Below are 18,799 nucleotides of genomic sequence, written 5' to 3' on the forward strand. Positions count from 1 at the left end.
CTTGAGTTCCTGGTTTTGTAACGTTGTCGTGTGTGTGACCCGCAGCCTGTGACTGCGACCCAGAGGGCTCTCAGTCGGGTCAGTGTAAGGAGGACGGTCGCTGCGAGTGTCGGCCCGGCTTCGTCGGAGCTCGATGTGACATGTGCGAGGAGAATTACTTCTACAACCGCTCGGCGCCGGGCTGCCAGCAGTGTCCTTCCTGCTACAGTCTGGTCAGAGACAAGGTGAGGACGGCCGAGCGCCGCTACAGACGTTAACGACTGTAGAGGACAGACTCTTTACGTTTGGTGCGTCTGCACAAAGATGAAGGAGCGGATTGTTTCTCTCTCCAGGTGAACCAGCAGAGGCAGAAGCTTCACGACCTGCAGACTCTGATCGATAACCTCGGCTCGGGTCAGGACACCGTCAGCGACAAGGCCTTCGAGGATCGGCTGAAGGAGGCGGAGAGAGCCATCATGGAGCTGCTGGAGGAGGCTCAGAGCAGCAAAGGTAACGTCCGCTTTACTCGAGCCAAACAAAACACCACGAGTAGCAACAACACCGTAAACCCAACTCTTAAAAGCTGCGTAGAGATGAAATTAGAGTTTAGCACAGCGTCTCTACCGCCAGCGTCTTCTTGATTATCAGCCGATAGAGATTGTACGTCTCCATTCAGCTGCTAACACGCTCCGCCCTGATATCAGCTGACCGTGACCTTTGACCCTGCAGATGTAGACCGAGGTCTGCTGGATCGTCTGAACACCATCAACAACACTCTGACCACCCAGTGGAACCGACTGCAGAACATCCGCAACACGGTGGACGACACCGGCACTCAGGCCGACCGCGCCCGCAACCGAGTCCGAGACGCCGAGAACCTGATCGACCGAGCCCGACAGGAGCTGGACAAGGCCAAGGACGCCATCGGCAAAGTGGTGAGTGACGTCACTGTTGTCACGGCAACTACTAGTCTAACTAACTAGAGCCTGAGAGCTTATTAACGGAGCTGATGATGTCGTCTGCAGGACATCAAACCCCCCAGCGGCACCGGAGATCCGAACAACATGACGCTGCTGGCTGAGGAGGCTCGCACGCTGGCTGATAAGTAAGAACAAGCTCAGGACAGCAGAGCGCTGCTAAATCCTGTCGGGGGGGGGTCAGACCAGTTCTTGTCTTTGCTCTACTCGTTGGCTGAAGAAAATGTTTTTCACGAAATGAGGAAAAGAGCAGAAGAGTTGTTTGTTGTAGGATTAGAAACAACTTTTAAAGATTTCAAGCTTCTGAAGGTCTGACTACTGAAGAGCGTTTAATTCAGTTCAGCAGCAACGCACCGTTAAAAATGAGGGAAATAAGAATAACATCTTGATCTTCAGATTGTCTTTGTTGTCGTCGTCTTGTTCCTGTTCCTGTAAAAGATTAGTTTTCTATACACATAACATTACATACATTTTTTTTTTTGCTTATTGAGGATTGTGTATAAAGACTTGTGATCGAAACTGGAGTTATGTGAGCTTTCACCTTGCTGGGCGTAAGTTTGACGTGGTCGCGCTGCACAGATGCACCAGATCACCTGCAGATGCTGCATTAACGTGTTTTTATCCAAACACATATCCCATGTTAATGCCAGGTGTGAATCTTGCTCACTTATCCTTTGATCAGATAGTTCCTGCTTTAAATACCGTCGTCAGTTTTAGTCTGTTTAATTAGATAATGTTTAACATTTGACAACTTCAGCTTCGTACTGAAACTGCGGCATTGTATCGGCACTGTAACACTTTGATGCATCTGTGCTTTTCTCAGGCACAAGATGGACGCCGATCAGATCGAGAAGATTGCCAAAGATGCCAACGACACGTCGACCAAAGCGTACAACCTGCTGCTGAAGACTCTGGAGGGAGAGGGCAAGACGAGTCAGGAGATCGACGAGCTCAACAAGAAGTGCGTCACGCCGAAGCTTCCTCTGTGACCTTTAAGGCTTTCCGTCGGCGTTCCACACATTAATTAAAATAACTACTGGAACGTAACATCTGCTCCAATTGTTGTGTTCAGGTACAACGAGGCGAAGGAGCTGGCGAAGAATCTGGAGAAACAGGCCAACAAGGTTCAGGCCGAGGCTGAAGACGCCGGAGACAAAGCTCTGAAGATCTTCGCCAACCTGACCAGCCTCCCGCCGTTCGACACCAAGGCTCTGGAGGTGAACCAGAGTTCTCTGCCGGCATTTCTAATGTACGTTTTTTTGACTTCCCGGATGATTGACCGGTCTGCGTGTTTTCAGGATGAAGCCAGTAAGATCAAGAAGGAGGCGTCGGACCTCGACAAGCTGATCGATAAGACGGAGAAGGAGTACAACGACCTGAGAGACGACCTGAAGGGCAAAGAGCAGGAAGTCCGCAAACTGCTGGAGAAAGGCAAAAGTGAGCAGCAGGTACGTGAACTGAGGAGCATCTGCACACACAAAACAAGCTTATGGTTAAACAGACGTAACACAACATGGTAATCACTTTCCCCCTTACTTCCTGTCTTTATGCTAAGCTAAGCTAAACACAGCCTGCCTCCAGCTCTGTATTTACACGAGACTGATGTCAGTTTGAACATCTCACTCTCTGAAAGAACGATGATTAGTTCCCAAAACGTTGACCTGTTCCTTTAACGCTCACAGAGCAGCTGTCTGACGTGGCGGAGAAAGTGTCTCATTATTAATAATAATAATAATAATAATAATAATAAGCTTTATTTCTACAGCACTGTTCAAAACAAAGTTACAAAGTGCTTCACACGGTTGAACCAGGATTAAAACATTTTAGGACAACAATAATACAAGATAAAAACAATAATAAAACAAAGTGATGTGACCGATTCTGCAGCTTCGGATCTCTGATTTGTGATTGTGGGAGAATAGTATACTTAGATACAGTATATATTCATATACAGCATGAATATATAAATTGTTAATAAGTCGCCTCGCTGGCTGAAACTAAAAATCTAAACGTACAGGAAACGAAGGAGCCTAAATGAACCGTTCTAGATGTGAACAGAAGCTTTTGATATTTCAACTTTAACTTTATTGTCTCACAGCCAGGAGACACAGACTTCAACATACAACATAAAAAACACACAAAGCGTAAATAAAATACACAAAGACAAACGCCCGGAGCTTCACGAAGGCTCGCGTCCAGCTGTTGCGATGTGGAGTCGTTGACGGCTGGCTTCCTCTTCCTGTCTGCAGACTGCAGATCAGCTGTTGGCTCGAGCCGACGCCGCCAAAGCTCTGGCCGAGGAGGCGGCAAAGAAGGGCCGGTCCACCTTCAGGGAGGCCGAGAGCATCCTGAACGACCTCAGAGGTACCTGTCAGTCTGTCTGACTGTCTGTCTGTCTGTCTGACCGCCTGTCTGTCTGACCGCCTGCCTGTCTGACTGTCTGACTGACTGACTGTCCGCCTGTCTGACTGTCTGTCTGTCTGTCTGACTGTCTGTCTGTCTGACCACCTGTCTGTCTGACTGTCTGACCGCCTGTCTGACTGTCTGTCTGACTGTCTGTCTGACTGTCTGACCGCCTGTCTGACTGACCGACTGACTGTCTGACTGTCTGACCGCCTGTCTGACTGACCGACTGACTGTCTGACCGCCTGTCTGTCTGACTGTCTGTCTGACTGACCGCCTGTCTGACTGACTGACTGTCTGACCGACTGTCTGACTGTCTGTCTGACCGCCTGTCTGACTGACTGACTGTCTGTCTGTCTGCCTGTCTGTCTGTCTGACCGCCTGTCTGACTGACTGACTGTCTGACCGCCTGTCTGACTGACTGTCTGTCTGTCTGACCACCTGTCTGTCTGACTGTCTGACCGCCTGTCTGACTGACTGACTGACTGTCTGACCGCCTGTCTGTCTGACTGTCTGTCTGACTGACCGCCTGTCTGACTGACTGACTGTCTGACCGACTGTCTGACTGTCTGTCTGCCTGTCTGACCGCCTGTCTGACTGACTGACTGTCTGTCTGACCGCCTGTCTGACTGTCTGTCTGACCGCCTGTCTGACTGACTGACTGTCTGTCTGTCTGCCTGTCTGTCTGACCGCCTGTCTGACTGACTGTCTGTCTGACTGACCTGTGTGTCTGTCTGACCGCCTGTCTGACTGTCTGTCTGTCTGACCGCCTGTCTGACTGACTGTCTGTCTGACCGCCTGTGTGTCTGTCTGACCGCCTGTCTGACTGTCTGTCTGTCTGACTGTCTGACCGCCTGTCTGACTGACCGCCTGTCTGACTGTCTGTCTGACCGCCTGTCTGACTGTCTGTCTGACCGCCTGTCTGACTGTCTGTCTGTCTGACCGCCTGTCTGACTGTCTGTCTGACCGCCTGTCTGACTGACTGTCTGTCTGTCTGTCTGACCGCCTGTCTGACTGTCTGTCTGACCGCCTGTCTGACTGTCTGTCTGACTGACCGCCTGTCTGACTGTCTGTCTGACCGCCTGTCTGACTGTCTGTCTGTCTGTCCGCCTGTCTGTCTGTCTGACCGACTGTCTGACTGTCTGTCTGACCGCCTGTCTGACTGACTGACTGTCTGTCTGTCTGCCTGCCTGTCTGTCTGTCTGACCGCCTGTCTGACTGACTGACTGTCTGTCTGACCGCCTGTCTGACTGTCTGTCTGACCGCCTGTCTGTCTGTCTGACTGTCTGTCTGTCTGCCTGCCTGTCTGTCTGTCTGACCGCCTGTCTGACTGACTGACTGTCTGACCGCCTGTCTGACTGACTGTCTGTCTGACCGCCTGTGTGTCTGTCTGACCGCCTGTCTGACTGTCTGTCTGTCTGACTGTCTGACCGCCTGTCTGACTGTCTGTCTGACCGCCTGTCTGACTGACCGCCTGTCTGACTGTCTGTCTGTCTGACCGCCTGTCTGACTGTCTGTCTGACCGCCTGTCTGACTGACTGACTGTCTGTCTGACTGACCGCCTGTCTGACTGTCTGTCTGACCGCCTGTCTGACTGTCTGTCTGTCTGTCCGCCTGTCTGTCTGCCTGTCTGTCTGTCTGACTGACTGACTGTCTGTCTGTCTGTCCGCCTGTCTGTCCGCCTGTCTGTCTGTCTGTCCGCCTGTCTGTCTGTCTGACCGCCTGTCTGTCTGCCTGTCTGTCTGACATTAATCTAAGGATTAATTCGGGGGATTTTGAGGTGTTTGTTGTTTCATAGTAAATTCTTGCCGTTCCAAACAGCCAAACGTCTCCGTGGTCTCATCTGGATTTGTTCTCTTTCATTCGTAACTTCCTGCAGACTTCGACAAGAGGGTCAACGACAACAAGACCGCCGCTGAGGACGCCTTGAAGAAGATTCCCGCCATCAACGCCACCATCATGGCCGCCAACGAGAAGACCAGGCAGGCGGAGGCGGCGCTCGGCAACGCGGCTGCCGACGCCCGAGAGGCCAAGAACAAGGCGGAGGAGGCCGAGAAAATCGCCGGCAAAGTGCAGAAGGTACGGCGGCTGCTGTCAGCGGTTACCCGCACTGTATGTTGGCTAGGTTACTGGTTTTATCCTCCTCACTGTCAATAAAACCCGCGTCCTCTCAGGGCTCGGCCAAGACCAAGGAGGACGCAGAGAAGGCCTTCCAGGACACCACCAAGCTGGACAACGAGGTCGACGACATGATGGACCAGCTGAGCGCTGCCGAGCAGGAGCTGGCCAGGAAGAAGGCCGAGGCCGACCAGGACATGATGTTGGCGGGAATGGTATGACCCGGTTCTGCTGCGCTAATGCTAACGTTACGTTAATAGAGACATTTCAGGTGACTGCTGTAAACATTGTAACTTCGAAGGGCCTCAGAGTAATCTGTGAAATCAGCTTCTGTGTTGGATCAACGCTGTTTACTGTCTCTCAGGCGTCGGACAACGCTAAGGAGGCGGAGGACAACGCCCGCAAGGCCAAGAGCGCCGTAAAGACGGTTCTGAGCACCATCACCGCCCTGCTGGATCAGCTGGGTAAGAGCAGTGCAACATCCTCACAGTCCGAGACTCACGTTTATCTCCGTGAAGCTAATCCTGAATGAAATAATGCCGCCATCGGAGTTTGGATGAACCGAATAACAAGTTACAGTAACGGTTTTTTACAGCGAAACAATCTGTTATCCAGCGCCACATAAGTCCCAGCAGGAATTTGCAGTCTTGCGAGACAAACTTCATTGTAACTATGGTGATAAGGACGTCGCTGAACCGTCTCTAACACCTAAAACAGTTTGGTTTATGGAGCTTATGGGCAGCGATAAAACAGAGTTAGTGTTCATCTCCACGGCTGGCTTAGAGCGGATCAATCGGAGTGAACAGTTCTGATTGGTTCTGATAAATGATCTCGATGTCAGGACGATCTGAAGTCCCGACAGATCGTTTCATTTTCACCTTTGTCTCCCGTCCAGGAAACATCGACAAGGTGGACCTGAGCAAACTGAACCTGATCGACGAGTCCTTGAAGAGCGCCAGGGGCAAGATGGCCAACAGCGAGCTGGACAGGAAGCTGGCGGAGCTGAGCGACGTGGCGCGGACCCAGGAGGACATGATCAACGACTACGACCGGCAGATCCGCGAGATCCGCGCCGACATCGCCAACCTCAACGACATCAAGAACACGTTACCCGACGGCTGCTTCAACACGCCGTCTCTGGAGAAGCCTTAACCCCGCCCTCCTCCTCCTCCTCCACCCGCCCTTCACATCTAACACTCTGGCAAACACGCCAACTTTTACCAAAACAGTTTTTAAAAACGTTTTGTTTTCAGATTCTTTGTTTTTCTTTTACAAGAGAGAAGCCAATTTTTCAAACCACGTTCACGATTTTTAACAAAGAGAAGCAGCTTTTTGTTTGTTTGTTTGTTTGTTTGTTTTTGTTTTGTCTTTAGGTGTTTTTTCTCCCCCGAGACGCAGTAACGTGGTTACGGTAGAATGAACTAAAGCGGCGTAGAGAAGCCGTGCAGAGAGTTGGAAGAACCTCAGAGGAAAAACCAGAACCACAAACCCGACGTGACTGCACCCGCCTGCTCCAGTAGAGGAAGTTTCACCGACGCAGAAACCACACAGGAAGTTCCTCGCACTTCGAGGAATGGACTTTTACTTTCTGTGTCTAACCAGCCATTACCCATGATGCCTGGAGACACGCCAGCTACTTCACAGTTTTACGGCTGCACGCTGTTAGACCGCCGCCATCCTCGGCGGGTTTTTTATTTTTATTTTTTAAACCATGTTTTCAGAAACCACACAGTGAAGGAATCCTCTCTTATTTTTCGGTGCCTGACACAAACAGCAGAGGAGAAGTTTTTCACTTCTCTTTTCTTCAACAGTATTTTCACCTCCACTGGGTCGTCGTGTTGTTGTTGTTGTTGTTGTTGTTGTTGTTGTTGTTGCGTAAAGCCACGCCCGCTCTGCTGGTGCACACGAAGCCTCTGAAGTCCGGAAAAAACATACGTGTTCGCATCGAAGGTATCGATCTTGAGTCCGGGCTAGATGATATTATCTTGTGGGAACAAGATCGTAAGATGTTATCCAGCGCGACGAGTTTGATCTTGTTCCCACAACGCGGATCAGAGTCAGAAGTTTTTATCTTGAATGCGCCCGATACGCGGATTCTTGCGGGAACGAGATGTCGTGTTCCCACGAGAATCCGCGTCACGTGCACGCAAGACGAAAACGACGTCTCTGAGGGCTTCAGGCGCAGGGTGCGCCTTTAAATCAGCTGACATTTCTCGCCGCGGTCGAACACCGTTTCACGTACTGACGTTATAACGAGTGTTTCGCTGTCCGTCGTTCTCCCGCACGCTGCTGCTCATCACTGGTCACACATTAACACTTTCTTCCAGGCTAAATCCAACACTATGCAACTTTGTACATTTTGCGTAGCGAGAATTTTTATCTGATACACTGGTGCTAATAATTATTTCAAATGTTATATTTTTGTGTGAATGTTTTTTATTATTATGACGATATAGAGTGAGGAATTTGTTATTTGTGTAAATATATGCTTAAATGATTCAGGACTGGCTGATTTTTTTAAGACGTAAAGCTCCAACATGCAAACAGCCACATCGAGTTCTATCACAATCAATCAACTGAAACCTCCAGGTTAAATATATATAAATATCTATGATAACGTCTGTGGTATGTTATTATTATAATATGCTTGCTTGTATACAAGGCTCAGTGTTGCTGCCTCATAGCGATGCCAATATTTCATTATGTGTTTTATTGATTCTCTGTGGGTTTTCACAAGTTAATTCAACCTAACTGAATATTTTTGTTTTAGTTTTTTTTTTTTTTGAGCTTTGACCCTTTTTACCAATCAGGACGTTTTTAAAGATGGCGTCTCCTGCCTGCCTCTCGAGTCATTTTACTGACTTTTACTCGCTCGGCTCCATGGAGGTAACGAGCTCGGTCACGCGTTGCTACGGTAGTTTAATTTTATTAGCGTTTTGTGCCTTTTTTTAATATAAAGTTCGTTTGTAATCACGGTCCCAACGAGGGCTTCCACGTTTTATTTCACAAAAAATGTCCACGCCGTCTCGTCATGTCGGTACTAAAGCAGGGTTCGTTTTTTAAAAATCAGGTCCTTAACAGAGAAAACTCCAAAAAAACTGATCCTAATCCAGCAGGTAACAGCCAAACGCTACCAGAAATATCCAGCGGGCGATCGTCCGTCTGACCAGCGAAAGAGAATTCGAATGTTCTCCTAGCGTCTCCAGGCAAACTGGACTCTTACCGGCTTGTTTTTTGTCATCCGTTGTTTTACTTTTGCCGTTATTTTTCTCCCTCCATCCAGACGGCCGCTCTGCAGGACGCGCTGCACACGCAGACACGATGTGTAAACAGTATTTTAAGTTATAATGTACCAGTTATTTGTCTCGTAACCCTGTTGTCTTAGACGGTGATGTTTGTGTGCCGCGCAGCCTGCAGGGACTTCCTCTGCATCTAGTTTTTATTCCGTCATGTTTCCAGCCCTGCGAGGACCTGAATGACCCTGTTTGTTCCCATGTGCCTGTAAATCCAAACTTAACATTTGAATAATAAACAAAAAATTACTACAGGAACCAGTTTGTGAACGAGTGGTCTATCACATGTCGGGCAACTTGAAATTCATTTACAACACTAAGAGTACGCACACCGACAACACCGAGGCGCTCTGAGCTAAATGCTAACATCAGCGTGTTGTTCTGTTTCTTGGTGCATTTTGTAGATAATATAATGGGGTTTTTTTGGGACATTTGAAGCCTTTATTGTAGACAGGACAAATGGGGTTTTAAATGGTTGAAAAATTTGGAGATGCATGGTTTTTTCACTCAATAGCAATGATTTGCTAATTAGCAGTAAACACAGCGTACAGCCGGGGCTGATGGGAATGTCATTAGTTTAGCAGGTATTTGGTCATAAACCCAAAGTATTGGACACATTAAAGACGCCATATTATTATTCTCCCTTCAGTGTTACATAGCTGCAGGTGCATGTAAAACGTCTGCGCGGTCACAAAGTCCATGCCAAAAGGCGTTTTTCTCTCCGACAGAGAACACGGCCGCGCTTGCGAGATCAGGAGCGCGCACGCATACGTGGCGTCTTGACAGCTGTAGAAACCGATTTAAGATGGAAACGAGTGGCCTACCCATTATCGATCCATTTTCATTTGAGGACACGTGACATCCCGCTACATTAGCTACGCCACACGTGTGTTGATAAAAGTCCGGGTCACAAAAAAAAAAAAATAATAATTATATATATATATATATATATATATATATATATATATATATATATATATATATATATATAGTTTATAATGGTTTTATAATATAAGATAGCAGCATTAAAAACTAATTGCAAGCACGCTGTTTCGGCTTCTTCCGTTACTTATCTCTGTCACTATGTAACATATTTGCAAAATGGCCGCCTAGCGGTTAGTTCAAACAAAACTAGGTAGCGCTGAGGCTGGTGTTGCAGCAGATTCTGCGACCCCCATCAGATTCTGCGTCCTGCCCCAAACCATGATCCCTTTTCCCAACCAAGTAGTTTTGGTGCCTAAACCTAACCAACCCCGCGACCGTTTCAAGTTAACCACATGCTAGAATCAGGCAGGAACCCCGCCCCCGCCCCCCGCGAGGGCTTTTAGCTTCCGATGCGGGTCACAGAATCCGACGGGTCGCAGATTTTGGTGCAACACCTGTTGTTTGGTTCCGTGCTGTCGCCATGTCGAGAAGACGCTGTTTCCTTCAGTGCAAAGGCAAATTCCCCTTGTACGCGCTTCCAAAGGAAGACGAAGCGAAGAACCGGTGGTTAAAGCTAATTTTCAGCTCTATTCCTCGGCAGTACAACCCAAACCTGTCGCTGTGTTCCCTTCATTTCACCGAGGACTGCTTCCTGAACCGGGCACAGTTCAATGCTGGATTTTCGAAACGGTTAGTCCTGAAGGACGGGGCGGTCCCCACCTCGTTGGGCCCGTCTGGAGATTCGGGATCCCAACCTGTAAGTGCGCTTTATTAGTTGTTATGTTTAAAACGAACAAGGCAGCTGCTGCTGCCGAGCGTTAAAGTGCGCGAGATGTAGTTTATCTCGAGCTGTACGCGCGGTGCCGAAGCTAGCTAACGTCACGGTGTTTGGTAAACCACATAATTCACAGTATTTTCACTGCCGGCCTACATTGTGTTGACAAAACTGCACTTTTGTCTGCAGCGTGTGCCGAGGCAGATAATCTCGATGTAGCTCCTGACAATAACACCAATATAGCATGCTAACTTTAGGCTAACCGACGTTAGCTCAGTCTGGTTAGCATGGGGGCGCGACTTTACTGTAGCCGCCGGGAGACGAAGCTGCTTATTACGGACCCAAGAAAACACAAAATGGGGGGTTTGCCTCCAGTAAAGTTGGTACGTGATGCTGAGTTTTAAAAAAAAACAAAAAACTACTGTCTTATAGGCCCGGGGCTAGCTTTAATGAATAGTTACAGCAGCTTTGCACTAACTGTGGTGTGGTTACTACTACTCTTCTTCTTCTACTACTACTTCCTCCCCATTCTTCTTCTTCTTCTTCTTCTTCTTCTTCTTCTCTGTAGTGTTACTGCCCTCCACAGGGCAAAAAAAGTACATCAAAAGCCATTCATATAAATTTAACTTCATGTGATTTGTTGACAATAACAACATTAACTGTAATAATATAATAATAATAATGGTGGTATTGATGATAATAATAATATGGATCGTGAGGTTTCCTCCGTTAATTTTCCCGTTAAAGGGTTTTTTGGGGAGTGTTTTGATCCGAATCGAGGCTCTGAGGACAGGATGCTGTATGCTGTACAGATTGTAAAGCCCCCCGCGAGGCAAATTGCATATAAATATGGTTTTATAAGCCACACGTGTTTGTGTGTATACGTGTATGAAATGAAGGAAGATAAGTAAATAACTAGATAAAAGTAATTATTGTAGAAAATTTAAGAAAAAGGAGAAGAAAGTGTGGCATAAACCCAGAAGACTTTGACCTCCCAACTCTTAGCAAAGCATTCAACTGAACTTCAGCTGATCCTAGTGACTTAAAAGATGTGAAAGCTGTGTTTTTGCTCCCAGTACAGGAACTTCGTACAGTTTCTTTTGTCTCAACATTTGTTGTTTTAAGTGATATTTGTGATAATGGATGCATAAAGTGTTCCCTGTGTGTCGCTGTTTAGGGCAGCGCTTGTCGAGTTTTTCCTGCTGTGAGACACGTAGCCTCCCAGACCGACCCCCCAGAGAGAAAATCAGTCAGCACGCAGCTGGTCATGAAAACTCCCGTCAGAAGTACAGGTTTGTAGTCCTGCGTATCATCGAGCCATATGTGAAATGTAGTTTAGTTTTTGAATTTCAGAATCAGAAACACTTCATTGATGGGAAACTCTTTCGTTACAGCAGCTCGCTGTCACGTCACACAGGAAGAGAAGCACTGAGCAAAATATACAATACACTATAATACAGGCAAGATTAATTAAGTACAAAGTGGATTTAGAGGTTGATGATAAGTATGTACGGTATAATAATACAATGTAATAATATAAGTAAAAAGTAATACTGCGATAATGAGTAGTGTCAAGTTTAGTGCAGCTTATTAAGATGATTATGAGGCGGTGGATATTGCACAGCAGTAATAGAAGTATGAATAAATAATAATAATAAATTTTAAGCTTCACGTCTATTTTCCTCTGACTTACAAACATAACTACACTGATGTATTGTGTAATGGTCTGTTCATGCTGTCAAAACACTCGTGCACAGCTTTATAGAGATTACGCAATAATGACGTCGTATCCAGACTTTTTATTGATTCTTTAAAGTTTAATGACAGTTTCTCCAGCCTGACCCCAACTTGTAACATAATACAACATATTAGGACACGTGGGAAAGGATCATAGCGTGCATGCATTTTATTCAACTTCAGTACATAGACAAGTTCTAATTTATCTGTTTATTTCTTTCATTTTTAACAGGTTTCGAATCAGAATTTCAGTGTAAATTATGTCATATATAACTTTTTCAAAATAAAAAGAATAACGTTTGTATTTCTTTGTGAAGCATTTTGTGGTTCTGTCTTGAATGTAAATCTTAGTTTCCGATTACTAACTTCTTTGTCTGTGCGTTGAAGCGACCCAGGCGACGGCGCCCAGCAGAGATTGCGGCGTGTGCACCCTCACCTTCCCCTTGGACAGCCCGTTGCTGCTCCTACAGCCAACCGCAGTAAAGAGGCCCTCCAAGAGACCTCGAGTCCGCCCCACAGACGAGGAGGAAGGCCCTTCGGACTGCAGCTTGTCTGTGGTGGATTCGACGTGACCCCGTGGACTCGGTCCCTGTCGTGGGTTAGCGGCGGTGCCTTTTTTTTTTTGTTTTTGTTTACCTTTTTCAGGGATCTCTAGCTGGTCAACGACTTCTGATACACACGGCAGTAATTAATAATCACCAGAACGGAGAGAAAGTACAATAAAAACATCCCGCCTTCAACGTGCCCTTGAGCGAGGCGCCGAGCCCTCAGCCGCTCCTGGATCTGTTTTAATAAGAGATCACGTTCGCTGAACGTCTTTTAGCGCTTTAGAAAGGAGGGGGGGCTGTGTCTGCGGTCTTCCTGGCTGAAGGTTCGTCTTCTACAAGCTGTACCACAGTGTCTTTCCGAGTACGTTGTGATTTCATTGTGCTAAGACTAGACAGAGGTGGAGGAGCTGTTCGGACCCTTTAATCTCTGCCGGTTCCGCAAAGGTAGAAGCAGACAAATACCTATTTTCACTATCGAAGTCCATTAAAACTGAGGCAAACTCATGTGGCTTTGTTCGGTTTCTCTGCATTGCTGCTGAACGGGGGACGGTCATTTAAAATCAACCAGTGGAACAGAAGAAACACCGGTGAAATATCTGACATTTGTGTTGCCGACAATCCTGGTCGGTCGGCCGGCCGGCAGTACAAACGGTGGAGTAAATATTTTGAAGGTTCAGTTTCAAGTGTCTCTCCCACAGCATCAAGTCGGTTCATTTGATGTAAGAAACGGTAACTAAAAGTGAAATTTCCTCTCAGGTTTTAATGTCGGCAGCCTTTTGTAACGCTGGATCCTGTTGTATGGGTTTCATTATATGTACAGAGTCTTTTATATACAGGTTCAGTAGATGTGTAACCAAACAAAGTTCTGCTGTACTTACATATATGTGCTGTTATTTCTATTTTATTCTTTATTTAGTCATTAGTGTTTACAGACCCGTGCTGTGACCCCACGGTCTGTGGTTTTTAAACCTTGCTTGTAACGTTGTTCACTTTACTTACAATTGATAAACACACAAAATGCCCATCCGTTTTCTAAACATCTCCCAGTTTTAATTCAGATTTATAGGAAATACAGTCACTGGAATCGCAGACATACAACTTCAGCAGAGAAAGCTGGCTCAAATAAAAGGTCATATACACAAAGTTATGGCTGGGATAACAAAATAAAGCAGGACGGCATCTGTGAAAAAAACAAAACAATATAAAAGCATGTTTTTACTGGACGAATACGGGTCAGGAACTGGGAGAAGACATCATCATTACTACTCAATAAATCACTATAAAACGGCTATTACAACTACTATTTAAAAGAAACGATCCCTTAAGACTATCGGGAATAAATCTTTATGTAATCCTTAATGGTTCCACACATCGCCGTCAATATTTTCTCTATTTTTGATTAACATGACCTTTAAACTGTCCCTTGAGCTTTCCATAACTGAACTGACAACTCCCCTGTTCCCTTCAAAGCCGTCCCATCTGGACTAATCCAGCTTATCAAGAGTCCCTTGGTGTTTTGGAGGAGGTGGCATCCCAGACAAACAAAACCGTAGGATTTATGAATGAAGTTTGGTGAGTAAGCAGAAAACGCTGCTCTCATTGCTAATTAATGTCCCCTCTCATCCCACACTGCATCCTCGTTAGGTCGGTTTCTCACACAGACCTAACGCCCCCGTGTTTCCATTTCAGGAAGTTGGCAGCTTTTGGGTATTAACTTGCTGAGGGTTTTGGCCTGCACCGTTTGGTATTTTAGCACATATTGTTTTGCATGTTAACGTGTGCACAGCAGTATGAAGTCGTCTGCTTAGCTGGTAGCAGTCCACGGGAGTTGCAAGCTAGTAGTGGTAGCTTTTCAACCGTCACGCGATGTTTTTATGGTGATTTGTAACATCCGAACATCGATCACGCTGTGTTTAACTCGCTGTATTCACGCTGAATGAGGGAAAAACGTCCTGTTTTGTCTTGAGAGCATTCAGAAATTATCTCAAGGGGTTTTTACTGCCAGTTACACCAAATAAATTGAATTAAAGCCCAAATTGGCTATTTTTTTTATTGTTACATATTTTTACCACTTAGAAACGGTGATTCCGAGCTGGTCAGAAGAATGAAGGTTATTAAAAGAGACGTCTGCAGAGAAGAAGTCGTCCACCATGACAGTTGTGATGGAAACACCAGGTCGACTTCTTCAATGCGAACAGTAATGGTGTGTTCCTACCAGCCCTCATTTGTTGCTAAGCAACAACTCGTAAATTCAATTAAAAAAGTTCTTAATCACAACTTTATCTTGATGTTTCATTAAAGAATATAAAATTAAGACTTCTGTTTTAAAATAAACCCGTAGTTTTCTGGTTTTAAAAACGGCACAGGGGACGTGTTGCAGTGATGGCGGATGTTCGGAGGCCCTTCAGCCTTGACTGACAGGCTCTGTCAGCCTATCGGATTCAGCCACGCTCCCGAGAGTCCCCGTGGCGACGCAAGCCGGTCTCGTCACGACGCCTTCTCCTCGCCGTGAGTCTTCATGTGGCGTCGGAGCGTGTAGATGTCGCTGAAGCACCTGCTACACTCGCTGCAGCAGTACGGCCGCTCCTCCGTGTGGTGCTTCATGTGGTATTTGAGCGGCGTGCTGAGCGTGAAGCCCTTGCCGCAGACGGGGCAGGTGTAGGGCTTCTCTCCGGTGTGCGTCCTCATGTGGGTCTTCATGTCCGAGCTGTTGGTGAAGCCTTTGAAGCAGAAGTGACAGCTGTAGGGCTTCTCCGGAGTGCGTCCTGGAGTGGCGGATCATGGACGACGTGATGTTGAAGCACTTCCCGCAGACGCCGCAGCGGTACGGCTTCTCGCCCGTGTGCGTCCTCATGTGGATCGCCATGTTGCCCTTGCGGCTGAAGCCCTTCCCGCAGACTCTGCAGCTGAACGGCTTCTCGCCGGTGTGGCAGCGCGTGTGCACCGCCAGGTCGACGTGCCGCCAGAAGGTTTTGCCGCAGAACTGGCAGATGTGGATCTTGACGTGCGTCTGCAGGTGCTCCAGCAGGTTCTCGCCGTCGGGCAGCGGTTTGCCGCACACGCCGCAGAAGCAGTGCTCGTCGTCGGCGTGGATCTCTGCGTGGTTCATCAGAGAGCCGCGGTAGCTGAACGTCTTGCCGCAAACTTTACAGCGACGGGAAGTGTTGCTGCCGTCAGCGTCTTCACTCTGAGCGGCTGCAGGAGGGTGGAGGTCTGCAGGAGGGTGGAGGTCTGCAGGAGGGTGGAGGTCTGCAGGAGGGAGGAGGTCTGCAGGAGGGGGGAGGTCTGCAGGAGGGGGGAGGTCTGCAGGAGGGTGGAGGTCTGCAGGAGGGTGGAGGTCTGCAGGAGGGAGGAGGTCTGCAGGAGGGGGGAGGTCTGCAGGAGCATCAGTCAGCTCACAGGAAGTGCTCGGCAGGACGTCGTCATCTTTCAGCTCCGCCTTCAGAGCCTCCTCAGAGGGCGGGGAGTCCACCTTCTCGCTCTTACGCTCCGGGCCGTAGACGAAGACTTTGGCGTCTTGCTGTCCCGTCGTCTGAGGAGCGTCAGCCGGAACCTCGGGACCGCTCCACGCTTCCTCCTCTTGCTCCTGCTCCTGTTTGATGGCGGGAGGCTCCTCCTGCTGCTCCTCGTCAGGCTGCCGAGGCTGGAGGTCGAAGCCGTGGAGCCGCTGAGCGTCTGCAGAAGGAAGAGAGTCTGGTTTAGTAAAACCGCAGGCTGGGATTCAAAGAAGACGGACTCGGTGTGGACTGAGGGTCCACAGCACCGAGTGCTTTCGCCGATTAGCTCAGATATTTCCCGATAGCCCGTAGAATACAAAAAGGACTCCTTCAGCAGCAGCAGTCCCGGGGCGGACTGGCTCTACCAAACCTGCTTCATTATCACTGGGCGGCCGAAATACAGGAAACCTTACACTGGGTCCAAACACCAAAACTAAGTTGCCGCGAAACTGAAAATGAATCGTGACTTTTAACGTCCCTCCCTTCCTACACCTCGAACCCCGTCGTCTCTCGACTGCACTTCGGTTTAAAAGATAGACGTACGGAGGCCCTTCCTCATCTGATTATTGGTCAGCGGTCTTTAGGACCCTCTCGCAGGCGCTAGACCCAAATCTACGACCCAACGCCTACTCAGCTGTCTTCGGCATAGCGCCGGCCGACTGACGGATTATTAATCGTCGTGAATCTTCCTGCCCATAGGAGGATTCTGTTGCTCTGGAAACCCCCCCCAAACCACGAACGCCTCGCTATGGATGAGCGATCTGATGCTCCACCTGGGACGCAGTGAGGTCTCATCTCAAACTAAAACCCCTCCCTGGTAAATCCACGAGTGTTAGGTGTCCTTTCTCTTTTTGTTTGTTTATTTATTGTTGTTATTACAGTTCCTGTTGTTGTTATTTATTCTATCCTTTCGGATTAGGCTGCACTGTCGGGGATTTTGTGGGGAGTTATGGTCTTTTGAAAAATCGATAAACATGTTTCTGTATGTCACTTCCACCTTGCTCTCAAGATGTAAACAAACAAGTAAACAAACAAACAAACAGAGGAGTCACTGCACTACTATAGAAACCAGCCCTCGGGCGGGACGCTGTCCTGCCTCCTTTTGATTTAAAACTTTAATGATTACATTGGTCCAAATATATCAAAGGCCAAAAACTTGTGAGGGACCGCATCTCATTGTTGCCCCAGAACCCCCCCAGCGGGTAAATCCGGCCCTGCTGCTCAGGCTACTGCCCCCTTATTATCGATGTATTAATGATCTATGATTCTGTTAATTATTAAGCAGATTAAACCATGAAATAACATCATGATCTTTAATGTTTAATGAATCTTTGATTAATAAAAAATAGGCTATCGATTGTTGCTTATTTAGTCAACAGTAAAGATCTGAAGGCTTTAACACATGACGGATTATTTAATCTATCAATCACCTCCTTTGCGTCATTATTGATGGTTATTATGAATTATTAAAGTTAGAGGAATGTAATGGCTTCAGTTTTCATGGTGAAATATTATTATCATGACTGCAGAATACACAGTTTGTGCTTTTAAATGCTTAACAAACTGTCGGAAAAACAAGAAATATATATAATTATAAGTGTTTATAAATGTGAGAAACTGGACCTGCGAGCCCGCGGCTCTGCGGCGGCTCTGTGCCCGGGCTCCGCTTCCCCTCCGCCGGGCTGTACAGGCGGATCAGCGCCGCCTCGCGCTCCGCCATCACGCTCTCCACCAGCGCGAGGATCTCCTCCGCCGCCGCCGTTAACCTCTCGGTAACCAGAGCCTTCAGCACGCGCAGGCTGGACATCCTGGAGCGCGGGCCACGGCGGTAACGGCGAATAGACGCGGAGCCCGGTTACCGTTACCGCGGGTCAGCTGATCGCCGTGACGTCACGCGTCTTCAACTCACTGCGGAAGTTCCGCTCGCTCACACGATTTTCAGAATAAAAGCTCCCCACAAACCTCAACAATGACTCAAGAGGTTTTATTTTATTTATTTATTTTATTGTATTTTATGTTTACGCTTTAAGTATTTTATTTTTTTTACTTTTATACACTTTGTTTTCATCTCAGTGGTTTATTATATTATTATTATTATTATTTATTATATTTTATTTAAATACTGCATTCATAAAATCAACAATTAAACCTTCAATTTTCTGTTTTTCCTGTAAATTATGTCATTATTTCTTCTTCTTTGAACAAAAAAAAACAGTTTTTAAACTGCCACACTTTAACGGATACACAATCTTTATTTATTACCGAGATCTCTTTTATATTCTTTATTTACTTTGCTTTCACATTTATCTATTTTTCTGTTTTTTCATTTTATTTTTTACCTTTACCATTTTATAGCCCACTCATGTAACATTGTATTTTTATACAATAATTTAAGATTCGGGCAGTAAAATGCAGCTATTTAGTCTCTGCGGTTAAACAAAAACACACACAGCATGATGAAGATGAGTAGAAAGAGAGAACAAATAAAAGAAATTTAAAACAAACAAATGATGTCGTGTTATTATTATTTGTCTGTTGCAAAATGGGC

General features: G+C 47.0%; 2 protein-coding genes across 2 annotated transcripts in view; one reads left to right on the plus strand and one right to left on the minus strand.

Moving 5' to 3' along the window:
- Positions 1–9,028, plus strand: part of lamc1 (laminin, gamma 1) — a 78,605-nt gene extending 69,577 nt beyond the window's left edge. Inside the window, exons 17-28 of the mRNA XM_044219684.1 lie at positions 46–224; positions 333–489; positions 709–914; positions 1,005–1,084; positions 1,780–1,917; positions 2,029–2,173; positions 2,255–2,404; positions 3,206–3,320; positions 5,239–5,438; positions 5,534–5,692; positions 5,842–5,941; positions 6,373–9,028. Coding sequence (XP_044075619.1) covers positions 46–224; positions 333–489; positions 709–914; positions 1,005–1,084; positions 1,780–1,917; positions 2,029–2,173; positions 2,255–2,404; positions 3,206–3,320; positions 5,239–5,438; positions 5,534–5,692; positions 5,842–5,941; positions 6,373–6,629 — 1,886 coding nt within the window. The 3' untranslated portion in view covers positions 6,630–9,028. The remainder of the gene's footprint in view (positions 1–45; positions 225–332; positions 490–708; positions 915–1,004; positions 1,085–1,779; positions 1,918–2,028; positions 2,174–2,254; positions 2,405–3,205; positions 3,321–5,238; positions 5,439–5,533; positions 5,693–5,841; positions 5,942–6,372) is intronic.
- Positions 9,029–13,778: 4,750 nt separating this feature from the next.
- LOC122886968 (zinc finger protein 768-like) lies at positions 13,779–18,305 on the minus strand. Its single transcript, XM_044219742.1, has 2 exons — positions 17,875–18,305; positions 13,779–16,429 (listed from the first exon to the last, which is right to left on the minus strand). Exons 1-2 carry the CDS (start codon positions 18,056–18,058, stop codon positions 15,312–15,314), a joined length of 1,302 nt encoding a protein of 433 aa, XP_044075677.1. The 5' UTR covers positions 18,059–18,305; the 3' UTR covers positions 13,779–15,311.
- Between the last annotated feature and the right edge of the window lie 494 nt (positions 18,306–18,799).

The sequence above is a fragment of the Siniperca chuatsi genome, linkage group LG13 (genome assembly GCF_020085105.1).
Source record: "Siniperca chuatsi isolate FFG_IHB_CAS linkage group LG13, ASM2008510v1, whole genome shotgun sequence".
In the NCBI taxonomy this organism is placed as follows: domain Eukaryota; kingdom Metazoa; phylum Chordata; class Actinopteri; order Centrarchiformes; family Sinipercidae; genus Siniperca; species Siniperca chuatsi.